At 51.4% G+C, this 16,379-nt stretch overlaps 1 protein-coding gene across 4 annotated transcripts in view; it reads right to left on the reverse strand.

Annotated features, from left to right (window-relative positions):
* UNC13B (unc-13 homolog B) overlaps window positions 1-16,379 on the reverse strand; it is a 3,024,149-nt gene that overhangs the window by 31,707 nt on the left and 2,976,063 nt on the right. For all 4 annotated transcript variants that reach the window (XM_086960243.1, XM_086960242.1, XM_086960241.1 and 1 more), the window contains one exon: window positions 12,795-12,887. In XM_086960243.1, the coding sequence (XP_086816369.1) occupies window positions 12,795-12,887 (93 nt within the window). The remainder of the gene's footprint in view (window positions 1-12,794; window positions 12,888-16,379) is intronic.

Genomic DNA, 16,379 nt, shown 5'->3' on the forward strand with positions numbered 1-16,379 from the left:
TCTCCGGAGTTTTTGCGTGGCCGGCGCCCCCCCCCTCGAGAGGGATGTGGCGGCTTCGGGACACGCTTCTCCATAAGAAATCGGTGGTGAAGCGAGTGGAGGAGGTCATCCAGGACTACCTGACCCACAATAACAACTCTGACACGTCCCTGGCTACACAGTGGGCGGCTTTGAAAACAGTCGTCAGGGGAGAGTTTATCTCCATTTCCTCGGCTGAAAATAAGGAACGCCAGCGCAAGAGGGAAGAACTGACGGCGCAGGTTAGGGAGCTTGAGCAGGTCCACCGCCGGACGGGGGCACCTCGGGTTTGGAAGCAACTGAAGGCGGCACGAAAACTCCTCTCTGCGTTGGATCTAGATCGAGCGGAGTACGCAGCGCTGCGCCTGAAACATGCCTTTTACACCGGCGGAGACAGGTGCGGTAAGCTCCTGGCCCATAGGCTTAGGGTTGCGCAGCAACGCAATGTGGTGAAGGAGCTGGTGGGAGTGGATGGGATCCCGGTTTCCGGTGACGCGGAGGTGGCAGATACCTTTCGATCCTTTTACGAGTCACTGTACGCTTCAGAATCTTCCCCACCGGGAGAGGCTGAGGCCTATCTGGAATCCGTGACCCTCCCGGTCTTGGACCCCTCCCAGGCGGACCACCTAGAGAGGGACATTCACGTGGAGGAGGTCATCTCTGCGATCGCACGGCTGAAGCATGGCAAAGCCCCGGGCCCGGATGGCTACACGGCCTTGTTCTACAAGACCTTCTGTCCCACTGTCGCTCCTCTCCTGGCTCGCTTGTTCAACTCCTTCTCCGAACCGGGCGCCATCCCACCGGACCTCCTCTCGGCGACTGTGTCGGTTATCCCCAAGCCGGGGAAGGACCGGACCTTGTGCGGCTCGTACCGGCCCATTTCGCTCCTAAATGTGGACCTCAAGCTTTACACCGGAATCTTGGCGGCCAGACTGGGTCTACACTTACCAGGTTTGGTGGAGGCAGATCAGGCCGGTTTTGTACCCGGTAGGCAGACGGTCGACAACACGAAGAGAGTGACGCACGTCCTGGAAAAGGCCTCACGCGTCCCGGGGGAGCGGATGCTGCTATCGGTCGACGCGGAGAAGGCCTTTGATAGGGTTCATTGGCCATACCTCGAGCTGGTCCTTGGGAAACTAGGGATCGGCGAGAAGTTCCGCACTATGGTCTTTAACTGCTATAGGAGACCGTCGGCGTCAGTGCGTGTCAATGGACACAGCTCCAGCAGCTTCACCATTGAGCGCGGCACGAGACAGGGTTGCCCTCTCTCGCCGCTCCTCTTCGCCCTTTATATGGAGCCGTTTGCGCAGAGGATCCGCGACAACCCGGACGCTATTGGGGTGAAGATGGGGCAATACACACACACTGTCAGCCTATACGCGGACGATGTCTTGTTGACCCTAGATGACCCCAGGCGGTCGCTCCCTGCCTGTGTCCAGGAGCTGAACGCTTTTGCCCGCGTTGCGGGCTTTAAAATGAACATGACTAAGTCGGCTGCACTGGATGTGTCGCTCTCTGCCGACACCAGACGGGACCTTCAAAGTCTCTTCCCTTTGCAGTGGTCCTCCTCCACGGTGCCTTACTTGGGCATTTTGCTTGCTCCCACCCTGCCTGCCATGGTCGCAGCTAACTATTCCTCTCTAGGCAAAAAGATAAAGGAGGAACTCGGCCGATGGAACAAGGGCCTACTTTCGTGGCTGGGCCGTATTGCGGCGGTGAAAATGACGATACTGCCCCAGATCCTGTATCTTTTCCGCGCTCTACCTCTTCAGCCCCCCGTGGGCTGGATACGGCAGGCGCAGGCAGACATCTCCCGCTTTGTGTGGCAAGGCCGTAAACCTCGGATGAAGCGGGTCCTCTCCATGCTTGCCCCGGAGGCGGGAGGTCTCGGGGTCCCGGACCTCCGGAAGTACTTTCAGGCGGCGCAGCTCCGGTACCTGGTGGAGTGGAGCCGGTGGGAATCGGACAAACACTGGCTCTTTCAAGACCAGGCAGTTGCGGGCCGTACCCTCCAGGAGGTCCCGTTCCTACGGCGCGTTCACCGCCCGCCTAATCTCTACGCCTCCTTTATCACCCGGGTCCCGCTAAGAGTGTGGGACGCGGTGTGTGAGCTACGGGAGCTCACCACTTTTCCGTCGCCGTTCTCTCCCATTGCTGACAACCCGGACTTCACTCCGGGCCTGGAGCCGGGGGCCTTTTCCCACTGGGTGAGTGCGGGATGTAGAGCGCTTTTCCAGATCTACGGGCCGGAGGGCGTGCTCCCCTTCCAGCAGCTCCGACAGGAGTTTGGCCTGACGGAGGGGGACAGACTGCGTTACATGCAAGTCCGCCACTGGGCTCTTCAACCCTCAGTGCGTGACGTCGCCGCCCGTACAATTACGCCCTATGAGCGATGGTTGGTGACCCGGGCCTCGGATGCCAAACTCATCACTGATTTGTATAAATTTCTCCAACCCCCGCCGTTTCACTACCATAACCCAGGGAGGGAGCGCTGGCACAGGGAACTGGGCAGGACCCTGAGCCACAGGGAATGGGACAAGATTGCGTATCGGGCGAGGCACTCTGCGTACCACACTGGGCTGACGGAAACCTTCACTAAAGTGTCCACCTATTGGTACTACACCCCGGAGCGGCTCTACGAGATGCGCAAACTAGGCGATAAGGGTTGTTGGCGCGGCTGCGGACAGGAGGGCACCCTCACGCACATTCTCTGGGAGTGCCCGGTGCTGTCGGCCTACTGGAAGGAAGTCTTAGATGAGGTGGATAGGCATTTTGAGGTTGAGCTCCCGCGCTTCCCCGCGTATGTCTTGCTTGGCCTCCCCAATGACTTGATGTACCCGCTGAAATCCCGCAGGGGCAGGCAGATTGCGATTGCGCTAGGCTCAGCCGTTCAGAACATACTTGTCCTTTGGCGCACCCCCACTGCCCCCTCTATCACTGGTTGGTTGCATAGGCTCTGGCAGGTACTGGGTATGGAGAAGATATCGCTAACGGTGGCTGGGAATGTTGACCAGTTTGAGGAGCTCTGGCATCCCTTTTTGGCACTGCTGTCCACGGAATTTCGCGAGCTAACGTGCCCACGGTACTTGCGCCTCCTTAGGCTGACACCGCCGGCGCCAGCGGCGGAGTGATTGTGCGGATTGGGGACCGGGGGCTGGGGGTGGGAAGTGGGGTTATATGCTTCTAATGCTGCTTTTCGGACGGGGATGTTGGGGTGTTGTTTTCTTTTCTTTCCTCCTTGCTTTTCTTTCTTCTCCTTTTCTGGGGTCGAGGGGCTGGTGGTATGGTATGCTTCTCTTTTGATGTGTCGCAGAGTGCTATTCTGGCTTGGCCTTGCCTAGGAGTGGGGGCCTACGGGGGGTTGTTTACAGTGCCTTACTGCCTTATGTTTTTTGCCTTGTTACCCTCTGGGGCACCCTGCCTCCCTCCTCTTCTTCTGACTCGCTGCAACGTTTTGCTTCTTGTATTGTATGTTTGCCTGACCTCCTGCTCCCCTCCCCGTGTTTTTTATGCCTTAATAAAATACTTTAAACCTAAAAAACAACATGCACAAAAGCAATAGCAACTATTATAGGTATACAAGGGTGGACAACGGGGAGGCGGGTGGGTCAGTGAGGAATCCACAGGCAGATACTGTATCCACCAGAAAAAGCGTTACCAAAGGTAAGTAACTTGTTCTTCTGATGGATACATCTGCCAGTGGATTCCTCACTTTGTAAATAGATTCCCACAGCAGTCCCACTCCCGGAGGAGGGTGTCCACCCTTCTATACCAAGAAGTCCTGAAGGACGGAACGAGCAAAGTATCCGTCTCTCCTCACCTCCGCATCTAAACAATAATGCTTTGCGAAAGTGTGGAGGGAGGCCCAAGTTGCCACCCTGCAAATGTCCTCCACAGAAAAACCCCTAGACAAGGCAGATGTAGATAACTTTGCCCTAGTAGAATGAGCTCTCAAACCTTCTGGAGGTTCTTTACCGGCCAGGGAGTAGCATGTCTTGATACACAAGACAATCCATCTAGACAGTGTGCGCTTGTGCACTGCTCTGCCTTTTCTGCAGGTAATCAATTCGGAACTCCCTGGTTCTGTTAAGGTAGAAGCTCACCGCCCTCTTAGGGTCCAGATGGTGAAGTCTCTCCTCCTCCTTAGAAGGGTGAGGGGGAGGATAGAAGGTAGGGAGGGAGGGTAATGGACTGCCCCAGATGGAAGGGAGTTACCACCTTAGGGAGAAAAGCAGCCCTGGTCCTGAGTACCATTCTCTCAGCATGAATAGTCAAGAACGGGGGTTTTGAACTTAGAGCTTGAAGCTCACTTACCCTCCTTGCCGAGGTAATCACAATCAGAAAGACCGTTTTAAATTATAAAAACCTCAAGGGACACTTGTGCAAAGGCTCGAAGGGTGACCCCACCCATTAAGAAAGTAAGGACAAGATTCAAGTCCCATTGAGGGACAATAAAAGGAGTGGGAGGAAATTTATTTGTAAGACCCTTTAAGAACCTTAAAACAAAGGTGACTTGAATAAGGACGGCTGGTTCGGCAGGCAAAGGAATGCTGATCCAAAGAGAGTGCAAACTGAAGTATATCGGACAAAAGAGCTTTCAAGGGGTCAATGGACTTCTCTCCACTCCAAGAGACAAACTTGGACCACCTATAAGAATAGATAGACTTGGTGGAGTGCCGCTTGGCTGATAAAATAACATCCACCGCGTCAGGTGGGAGACAAAAAGAATTCAGGTTGCCCCATTCAATCTCCAGGCATGATGGTGTAAGCTCTGGAGGTGGGGGTGTAGAACCTGCCCCTGCGACTGCGAGACGAGGTCTGCCCTGAGAGGGAGACGGAGCGGAGGGCACAAGGAGAGGTGGAGAAGATCTGTATACCACACCCTTCTTGGCCGATCCGGAGCGATCAATATGACTTGGGCCCGGTCTTGGTGAATCTTCCTCAGAACCCGAGGAATCAAGGGTATGGGAGGAAACGCGTAAAGGAGTTGTGAGCCCCAACTCATCTGAAACGCGTCCCCCAAAGCTCCCTGCATCGGATATTGGAGACTGCAGAATGACGGGCAGTGAGTGTTCTCGTGAGTGGCCAACAGGTCCACCCGAGGAGTTCCCCACGTCCGAAAGACGTGAAGAACCACCTCCGGATGAACTCTCCACTCATGGTCGGCTGAGAACTGCCGACTGAGACTGTCTGCAGGCACGTTCAGAACTCCAGCCAGATGATTTGCCGTCAGATAAATCTGATAGTCCTGAACCCAGGAAAAGAGATGCAGAGCCTCTCTGCAGAGACATTGCGACCCTACTCCTCCCTTCTTGTTGACATACCACATTGCGGTAGTGTTGTCCGTCAGGACTTGCACCGACTGACCGCGAAGGGAAGGGAGAAAGGCCTTGAGCACCAAACGAATCGCCCATAACTCTAGAAGGTCTGGAGAACAAAGACCCTTGATTTCCAGATCCCCCAGGTTAGCACCCCACCCTAGGGTGGATGCATCCGTTATCACTGTGGCCACCGATGGAGGCAGATGAAAGGGCTTTCCTTGAGACGGATTGCCTTCCACGCTCCACCAAGACAGATCCGCCGCAGCTTCTCTGGAGATCCTCACAGAGTCCCTGAGATCTCCGTTGTGCTGATATCACTGCCTGCCGAGGCACCACTGGAGTGCCCTCATGTGCCAGCGTGCATGGTTGACCACCAGAATACAGGAAGCCATCAGACCAAGCAGACGAAGGACCTTCAGGACTGGAACGACCGCTTCATTGTAAAATAAAGGAATTATTTCCTGTATGTCGAGAATCCTTTGTGGAGGAGGGAATGCCCGACACACAGTGGTATCCAGTACAGCACCTATGAACAGGTTGCGCTGAGAGGGCAACAGGTGAGACTTGGGCACGTTTATCGAGAAACCCAACCTGTACAACTGAGTTGTAATTTGCAGATAATGGAGGACCTTCTCTGGCGACTCTGCTTTCATCCAGATAAGGGAATACTGGTATCGCCGACTTTCTGAGATGGGCTGCCACCACCGCCATCACCTTGGTGAAGACTTGCCGTGCAGTAGTAAGACCAAACGGAAGAACCGCAAACTGGTAATGTTACAATACTTCCTGTGCGACTTCAGGATTGGAATGTGGAAATACGCATCCTGCAAGTCAATCGACACCATCCAGTCCTCTTGCTGCAGCGCTTGAAGAACCTGCGCAAGGGTGTGCATCTTGAACTTCTCTTGTTTCAAAAAGAGTTTCAAGATCCTGAGGTCCAGGATTGAACGAACACTGCCATCCTTCTTTGGTATCAAGAAATCCCGGGAGTAGCATCCCTGACCCCTTTTCTGCCCTGGAACCACTTCTATCGCACCTTTTCACAGTAACGGCAGGAATTCCTCCTGCAGGAGTAGTAGGTGGTCCTCCGTGCAAAATCCTTGACAAGGAGGGTAATTTGGGGGAAATTCTCGAAAGGGAAGAGCATACCCATTCTCTACAAGATTGAGAACCCAGGGGTCTGATGTGACCGATTCCCAATCTTGTAGAAAATGAGTAAGCCAAGCCCCCACAGGACCAACATAATCCAGAATAATGAATCTAGGGCTGCTTTGCTGTGGCAGGAGGGGGGTAGGAAGAGAAAGAGGGGTAGGAGGAAGAGGAGGCTTGGCGACTTCGAGCACAGCCCCTGTTTCTACCCCTGTAGGATTTGAACAGGGAATTCTGCTGCTGTGGCTGTTTGTATGAGCGAAAGGAAGAGCTTTTGAATCCTCTGAATCTCTTATCCGAAGACCCTCTGGTTTGCAGACTAAGAGACCTAGCCGCCGACTTACTCTCCTTGAACCTTTCCAAAACCGCGTCTGCCTTCTTGCCAAACAGTCCCGAACCATCAAAAGGGAGATCTATCAAAGTCGCCTGCACATCAGGAGAAAATCCAGAAGTGTTCAGCCAAGCAGCCCTCCTTTGTAGCAACAGATGATCCCATGACCCTTGCCACAGAGTCAGCCTTTCCAAACCGCTCTGGATTACCTGGCGAGCGGCAGCCTACGTATCTGCTAGAACCTCACTGAAGTTCTGCCTGTCCTCTTCAGGTATCTTTGGTACCAACTGCTTTGCGCAGTCCATAAGTGCGTGAATATAACACCCCAGAAGAAATGTCGCATTCGTAGATTTTAAGGCCATGCTGGCCGATGAGAAAACCTTTTTTGCCGATTGGTCCAATCTCTTTGACCCCAGTATCACTTGGTACTTGAGGGAAGGCTCCAGCAGACTTCTTGGAGCAGGCTTCCTGAACTACCAGACTCTCAGGAGACGGATGTGATGACAAAAAGTCTGGATCCCCAGGAGCAACCCTATACCTTCTTGCTACAGCCTTTGATACCTCAGGAGATGAAAAGGGCTTACCCCACACCTCCATTACCAGCTCAATAATAGCTTCATTAAATGGCAGCATTGGCAGCATTGGCTCCACAACTGAAGAGGGAGAATGAAGCACCTCCGTTAAAATATTTGCCTTAAACTCTGCAGAAGGCAAATTCAAATCCAAGAGCTCAGCCGCCTTTTTAATGACCGTGTGGTACGGTGCGACATGCTTTGATGGGACATCTGGAGTCGAAAAAAGCTTCCACTCCGGGGATAACTCCAGGCCACTTGCCTCTTTAAGTTCTTCAAACAGGTACTCAGACTCCTGCAGTTCTCCCTCCTCCATCTCCTCTGCTCGATACCTTTGCTCCTCCAGTAGCCTTTGAGCCTCCCGCCTAGACCTCATCCTCGGGATCGGCATAGATGGAGCCACAACTGACTCCGACGGAGCCGGCGTCGTGCTCGGATCCGGAGGTACAGCCTGGAATGTACGAGGTCAAGTCGGAATCGGAGCCATTGAAGAAGGTATCGGCGTTGATGACCTCGGTGCCAAGAAATGCCAAGTCAGCTCCGCCCGCAGAAAAGGCATAAACGGTGCCTGTGAATTAGTCTGCGGGACACGCAGATTGTAGGCCATTGGACCCATGGGACTGGATGGTGCTCCAGAGGGGTACATGGCTCTTGAAAAGACCCCATACATCACATTTAAATAATGCGTCAGGTCTTGACCCAGGACTGGAAAGGGTGGGTATGGCCCCAGACACTGCTCCTGTTGTGGTACAATTGGAGTCGGGCCAACCGGACCCGAGGGAGGATCCATCGGAGCCGAAGACCCTTCAGGCAGTGGAGCCTCCTCCTCCTCCCAAGATGGAGAGTGTGTCGGCGCCGGGGAAGGATTTGAAGCCGGAGCCGGGGAATGCTCTGGAGAAGCCACATGAGAAGGCTCACCTTATGACTACGGATTAGATGCAATAGGCGAAGGAGCGACACAGTCCTTCCAATGTCGATGTTTTGGAGATTTCAACTTCGGATCCGACTCTCTTCCAGAGCGACTCTGCGACCCATGCTGCTTCTTCTTGTGCTTCTTCTTAGATCGAGAAGCATGCCCCGAAGACGACCTCAAAGCCGATCTCAACTTCAAGCGGGACCTCGAACGCCTCCTACCTCTCTTCTCCTTCAGTTTCGCTACGAGCAGCTTTGCCTCTCTCGCAGCGCCTTCGGGTTCATCTTATTACAGGTGAGGAATCCACTGCCAGATGTATCCATCAGAATATGTAGCTACCGCAACGTCATCCTGGCCACCACCACGCAGACCACGGAGTCGACCGACGCGCAGGGGTACTGCTGACTAAAAAGATTCTGGATCCAGTCTGACGCCTGGGGGCAATTCTAAGGTAAGGAACCTATAATTAACTTTCTTTCAGAGTGATGTATTGGCGTCAGAAATGACTATGGGGTTGCCGGGAACGGCGGCACTAGGGCAGGCTCTGTGGAAGGTCACAGTCTTGGGGGTAGAGTTGTTGTGGATCCAAAATCAGATCTATGGGGCCCGGCTGATTCGAGGGTGAACCTGCAGGCAGGAATCCAGTAGGGGCCCCTCCCAAACTCATGGGGTACGAAGGTGTTCTAGAGAAGCCAGGTCACCCAAATATGAGATGCACGGCCTCACAGAACTACTCAAGGTTAGCGGGGGGCTCCGGCTCTGAAGGGGTTAAAGAGTGGACCAAGGCCCAGACTCCGCAGAGGAGCAAGGCATCGAGCTGTACTGTCATTCCTGTGCCACATCGAGGACTTGGACCTGCGCTGAGAAGTTGATGAACACTTTGACTTCTTGCTTGTGGGAGTTACCGGACAATTTCGATTGGCAAGATGAGCGGTGGGGGCAGCTCTGTGAATGGTCCCAGGATCTTCCACGTACCATGAATGAGAGCATCAAAGGGTCGTCTAATGATGGGCAGGGAGATGCTTCAAGGAATGCCCCACAGCGCTTTCAGCCCATGGCGTGGCAGTCACCGTAGGCCTTGGATTTGCGGTCCCACTCCAAGCACCACAACAAACCAAGTGTGGGTCTGACACAAACATTTGCCTGCAACAGGCACCACAGGGTTTAAAACCTTTTGGTTTCTTGGGCGACATCCCTTGCATACCAGCAGAAAGGCTTCTCGAAAAAATCATCGACAGACCATCAAAAAAACTCAGTCAAAAAGTTACAGGGATATCTCTTCCAGATTTTCCCTGAGTGGGGCGGAAAGAAAATAAATTATGTCAGTGTCCTGGCATGGCAATTTTATGGGCACCCAGGGAGTCACTTTCAATGCAGAGCCAAATGATGCCATCTACCGGCATGCAGGCGTACTGCTCAAAATTTCCAGATCCAGGCTAACGCCTGTGGTAATACTAAGAAAAAGAACCTGCGACTAGAAATTTCCATTGGATATATTATTTTACATTACACATACTTACAACCTGGACTAACATGCTGATAAACAAACCTATCTGCCTGTGCCATGAAGTTATGACCAAGTGTCGAAACCATGACAAGAACCCATGGTGGTTGGAAGTGTGGCTCACCGGTTAGAGGAGGCAAACCCAGAAGCAGAGGTCGGCCCGGGACCAGGGTTCAATTCCCGACCCGGCAGGGTTTGGAGCCCAAATGTCCACGGGCTTGATAATTCTCGCTTCGGTGCCTACTTGAATCAGGGGTTCACGCTCTGAAACTCTGGGCAATAAGCTTGCTCAATCTCCACTACGGCCGCCGCGGCGGGTGCCTGGCTTTCACCTTGGGGGTGCCCAGCTGGGCTATCCCACAGGGAAAAACCAGGACGGGTTCCCAAAGCAAGCGCCGATATACCCTTTGTGGTGATACGTGCGCTATATAAGAAACTACATTACCATTACCATTTACCCAGGTTGCTGCTTTCCAAGTCTAACAACATAGCCATCTACTCCCATACAAAAGTGACAGATCACCTACCGGCTGTAGAGACATTATTTTTGTTTCATTAAAAATTGTGTTAGGAAATCAAAGGATTTTTATATAGAAACCTCTTAAAAATAGAGGGTGATTGCTGTCCCCTACATCTATAGCCCCTCGTTTCCTTCTGTTTTTTTCTTTCACTTTACATTAAAGTCCTCCCACCTGGTGTTCGACATCTCTTTCCTCCTTCTAAGTATAGTGCTCCAGGGTGGTTACAACTTGCCTCCACATATTCCCTAAAATAGCTCAGCATTTAAAGATTTTTAACCAATTGTGTTACTTTTAACATATAATATATGATGTTCCAAATGTACTGCTAGGTTTTAATTGTGTTATAAGCCACAGTGCTTTGTTCCATGTTACTATATGCTCTGTTTCAGACAGTAGCACTGCACTTACATGAAATTTCATTATTATGATATCTTTGTTTCAACAGTGTTTGTGTATGTAGGCACATGTGCTCAGGACAACTGTATTGTGTAGGAAGACCCTCTAGCCGCTACTTTTGATCTCCTCCTTGTGAGCAGCGACAAAGATGCACATATTAAAAGTGATAAGTTGAGTGGGCCCTGCTAGGGCACTGTAGTGGGAGCTTCCTCCTCCTCCTCCCTTACCAGTCTGCATGTTTCACGTCAAGGCAGCACAAAACCAAGTGGGGCGCCTACCCTAGGGACTTGCGCCAACTTATGCTGATGCCAGCACTATCACAAGCCTTGAGGCTCATATTTTCACTATTCTCAAGTTCCCATTTGCCTACAAGCTGGGTTTAAGTAATAGCAAAACCGAACCAAAGCACTTAATACAGAAATTAAAAGAACTAAACCAAATTTATAAGAAAGATAAACATTAAATAAGAACAATGTCACAAAAAGTATCATACATAGAAGCTAAATTCACAATGAAAACAAAAAGCACAATAGCTGCCTTGAGCTTCCAATGTTATATTGCAGCTCTCGAGAAGCCAGCGCTTGCTGTTGCAGCACATGGGCCTGCTGGATTTACCCATGGAGGGTACATGTGGACCCTAGACTAACCCGAACTGAAGGACTGCATGCAGAGACATTTGGATAAAAAAGCTTCCACCATAGTGGTGATCTGTAGGAGAGAGGGGGGCAGAAGTGATGCAAGCTGTGAGCTCTCTTGCGGTTAGACTCTTACAGCCCTCCAGCTAATCTCGATTGAGATGGGCCTTGTTCTCCCTCTGACTCTCTCGAGGGTGTCTCCCAAAGACCTACAAGACTGATGCCAGCTGCGAGCAGTCTCTTGGTGGTTAGACTGTTACAGCCCTTCATCTAACCTAGGAACAGGAGTGCCTTCATCTCTCTAGAATGGGACCTCAGCTGCACTTCCTCCATCTTTCTTGAGCAGGTCTCTACCAGAGGTAGCTTACAAGTAAAATGTTTAGGATCATCCTAAGTGGCATTAACTGCTGGCACCCGTTGTCGGAGTTTGACGGCCGTCTTTAAGCTTATTTACAGAAGTTGTCTGCTTTATGTCATGCGTATGCATTTACTGGCAAATCAGCTGCACGATGACGTGAGCTTCTGTTATGCTGCAGAAAGTTTATGTTCTTTCTTTTCTGCACTTTTACATAGAACGCACTTGAGTCAATGGTACTGGAGCGCTTTACATGAACACTATGTCTTACACAAGGTAAGATTCATAGCTTTCTTTAGGCACACACAGGGATAGAAGGGATTTTCCCAGAATCACAGGATGTTGAGTCAAGGCCGGCACTTCAACCTGGTTCCCCAGTTCCAAATTCAGCAGCTTCAGCTATCAATCCACAACCTCGATCACTTGACCAGCTTCTCAGTGGGATTCTGTAGGCTGCTGTTGCACACATTCTTCCCTTGTCTTTCTTCAGCCCCTCCAATACAAGATGCATTTTTGCAGTACACTCATCGTGGAATTCACCAAGTATAATAGAAGCTGCAGCCTGTTTTGCAAGTTGCACGTTTAGTTACTTTTCTGCAGCCTGTTCTGGTGTATTCCCTGGCAGTCTGGTGGCATTTCCTCAACCCTGCGTCTAGCTCCGTTCCCACCCACGAGTATCTTCAGTATTCTTGGTGGCCACACCTAGGAGCATTCCCAACACCTTCACGTGACTTGCAGGCAGGGTTGTCCTACTTTTTCACCAGTCTGCTTTCTAGGTTCACTTTGCCCCAGTCTAAGTGGCAAACGTGTCTCCACTGGAAGGTTTGTTCTTGTTCAGCTCCATGGAGTCCCCCCTAATAGTGTGGCGAGGTCTATGCTGGCACGTGCTGCACACCATGAGACCAGTTCCTCTTTTAAGTTATCTCTTATTGTTCAATGTGCGGTCATCTGCATGCCAGGCAGGGTACCAGCCTTGAGCAGTCTCACTCAGCATCAAGCAACAATGCTTTGGGAAGCTTCATACCCATAACCAAAACATCTCTGTCAGTACCACTACTCACAGGAAGCGGTAATCTTACCTTTCACAGTGACTTTGTGCTCGCCCGTTCCTGGGTGTGTGAAGAGGTCAATCTGGATGGACACTTCTCCCACTGGGTCATCAACACCAGAGCCTGGGGTGAAGAAAAAATCAGCAAGCATAGATTAAGAGAAGCCACTCAATGCTAATAAATAACAGCACTCTTCCAGTTTGGGGCTCTCCCTCACTAAGGAACAGCCGGGTCAGGTGCCTAGACCTCACCCACATCACTGGGCAAGGCTCATGCAGGACACACAGCTCTCAAAAGCCAACGAAGGCGCTGTCAGCGCTCTCACATGAAATCACTATGCTTGCACATTACATCTCATACGGCGCTAGGCAAAAAGAACAAGTTACTTACCATTAGCAACGTTATCTGGTAACGACTATCTAGGTTCAGATTCTTTACCTTAGAATATTTGTCAGACGTTTGATTGAACCCGGACATTTTCCAACCGTACCCCCATGTGTGCAAGTTTGTTTGGCTCTGCGTTGGCAGTGACATGCACAGTGCCTATATAGACGCCACCCCAGCAAGCTGATGTCAGTTTCTTTTCACGACTTTCCACACCAAAGTGAGGAGCCATGAAGAAGGCAAACACACTGGTGTGTACTGCTAAAGCCCTAAGATGGTTGACGCTATGAAATCAGTTTGCAGAGTGGGAAAGTCTGTAACCATCTGCGGCTAGATAGAGCCCCTACCAGATAAGGCGTTACCGAAGGTAAGTAACTTGTTCATCAGATAAAGAGTTCTAGCTGCAGATTCCTTCCTTTAAAATAGATACCCAAGCAATACCTTCCCAGAGATGGGGCTGTGACCTGGATTAGACTAGAAAGTCCTATGGGACTAATAGGGCAAAATGCCCTTCTCACCAGACCTCATGGTACAGGCAGTGGTTGTAGGAGAGTAGGGTCTGCAATCCTATGATCACCACAGATTTTTTGCTTTTTGCTTCACTGGTTTACGACTTCCCTGGCTGTGGGCCTGCTAATCAGACCCACAGCCTAGCTGTTCTCTCACTAAATTGACACGTGTACCTTAGGTGCATTTACCAATTGGTACTGGGCCACCTTATCAGAACCTGTAACTCAGGGCATAGGTGTACCCAGGGCCTACCAGTGGCTGCAGCATGTATTATGCCACCCCTGGCTGGCCATCTAAATCTGACACAACTGGCTGCGCGACAGCTGGGGCAAGGTGGCGTAATCACCCTTTGCTTTAGATATAGTATACCTATATCTAACCCTAAAATGGACAAATGTATTCCTATCAGTCACTCCTATGGCAGGCCTTAACAATCCTGAAGGCAGAGTGCTTGGAATTATGTGAGATGGTGCTCTGGCATGAGCTGAGCCCGTCTTCAGCTTGCGGAACCAAGTCCTAATAGCTGTTCTATGATAACGCGTACCATATACTCTTAAGTGCCTTATAATCCCCGCGGTTATTTGCCAACTCTGGTATCGCTTTATCAAAACATGTCGAGTAAGGTGTCATACGAATTGGAATACTAACGCCTCGCCAATTCTGGCGACGGGGTTAGCATTCCACCCTTCTAGAGGGACACGACATGTATGTAACTGTGAACCCCGGTTAAAGTTAACTCGAGCCTCAGCATCACAAAATGGATGCTGCCACCACAGACACAAGTCTGACCTCCTGCTGCTGGGAGTCCTTCCAGCGAGGAGAGCTTGGACAAAGGGTTTCCTGTCAGGGGCGGTGCTAGCACCATCCCAGACAGGGTTTTGTGTATCCTAGGTAGGCAGGGCTGAATAGGAAGGTGACTGCAAGTGGCACCCCGGTGCTCACTGTGCATATGCCGGCTTGAACCAGTTCCAGGGGCACACCAGCCCCAGAGCTGGGGAAAGTCCGGACAGGGGAGAGGGGTGTAACCACCCCCCTTCCTGGTCCCACCCATGGGCAGGACCTAGTCGCGTACCAGCCCCTTTCTTTAGAATAAAGGTAGGAGCGGGGACCCTTCCAAATTAGATCATCTTTGAATCCTGAAACTACTTTCTATGAAAGGAACTCAAGACTTCTTCTCAAGATTTCTCCCTTGTGACTAAGGAGTATTCACCCTGCAGCAGCAGGCACCAACTAAGTATCTTGCGGTTTGCTGAAACGTCCTTCCTCGGGAACCAGACTGCCCAGCTCGACGAGACCCGGACTCCCTGCCCTCTCTGACCCCAACCTGCCACTACAGCACATCTGAGAATCGTAGGTGCGACGAGACCAGAGGACCCGGAGATCATCAGAACCAGCACGACACTGAACCAGCACGACCACCGAGGGACCCTCGAGTGGGTGCACTGGGGTAAGAGAAGCCACAACTCCAAGCAGCACGAGCACCGAAGTTCAGCCCCCCAGCATCCACCAGATCTGCGTGGGGCCCTTTTGCTCCTGGGTTGTTGCTACGTTGTCCGGTCACTTGCCCGTTTGCTAGTGACCCTCCAGACGACGTCCTACGTTTGTTTCACCGCTGGTCTAGCTCCTCTAGACTGGCCCTAGTCTGCTCCTGAAGGGGACCTTCCTCTGACCCTCCTGGTCCACTCAAGACGTCATTTTGTGTCGCCACGTGGGCTTGCCGTAGCCAAGGCTTGTTGCCTCCTTCACCGGATCCAGCATCGCCAGCAGCAGACATCCGACGTGGGACAGCTCGCAGACCTCCAGCCTGGTCGACATCAGCGCCCCTGGTCCGTGCAGCAGCAGAATCCAGTGTCACCTCTTCGCCTGGCTGAGTGACCTCGTCCGGTGCCATCCTGGTGCCCACCTAATCACTGGCTAGTGATTCAGAACTTGGTCCCCTCTGCTTACAGGTACTCTTCTTCACTGATCCGTCCCCGGATCAGCCCGGAACATCTTCACTGGTCGCCTGCCAGCAACTTCCACTTCAGGCTCCTGGTTCGTCAATGAGGATTCCCGACGACACTTGAACCCTATGCAGCTGCAGCCCCTGGGCTAGGTAAACCGAGTACCACGGTGCTCCAGCTTAGATCCACTCTCTAAGTGTCTAGATCCACTTTCGTTTTCGACCTACCTATTCGGATTCGCCCGAGAACACTAACTATGCATTTAATAGCCTCCATAGACTTTGTCCCGCATTACGCGTGAGAGTTTCCACTCTGCACACAGCGCTCCTAGGCCTCCTGCTTCTAATCTAAGGGTTCAGCATTGTAGGCCTAGCGATTCTAAAGTCTCTGAGAACTGTTACTTACCTGCTAGTAATTCGCATTCCACTTCCATAGTATATGGTTTTTCGTGCCCTTCGGTCATTTGTGTAATGTGTGCAACTTTCAGTATTTCTTTAAGAGTTTTGTATTGTGCTTAACGCCCTGTCCTCATAAAGAGTCCAGGGTTATTGTGTTATAAATAAATATCCTTTTATTTTCATAACAACTTGTGTGGTGTCCTTTCACTTGGTGTTCAAGGGGTATATGTGATGGTATAACAGCTGGCTTAACACGCCCTCTGGAGTTTAGCCTAAAGACTGCTCTTGTCCATGCTACTAGGATAGCTGGTCTATAAGGTTGACTTACAACCAATCATCAATAGGGGTGGTTTGGACTGATACATAGTGATCACTAGAAT

The sequence above is a fragment of the Lissotriton vulgaris genome, chromosome 3_1 (assembly GCF_964263255.1).
Source record: "Lissotriton vulgaris chromosome 3_1, aLisVul1.2, whole genome shotgun sequence".
Classification (NCBI taxonomy): domain Eukaryota; kingdom Metazoa; phylum Chordata; class Amphibia; order Caudata; family Salamandridae; genus Lissotriton; species Lissotriton vulgaris.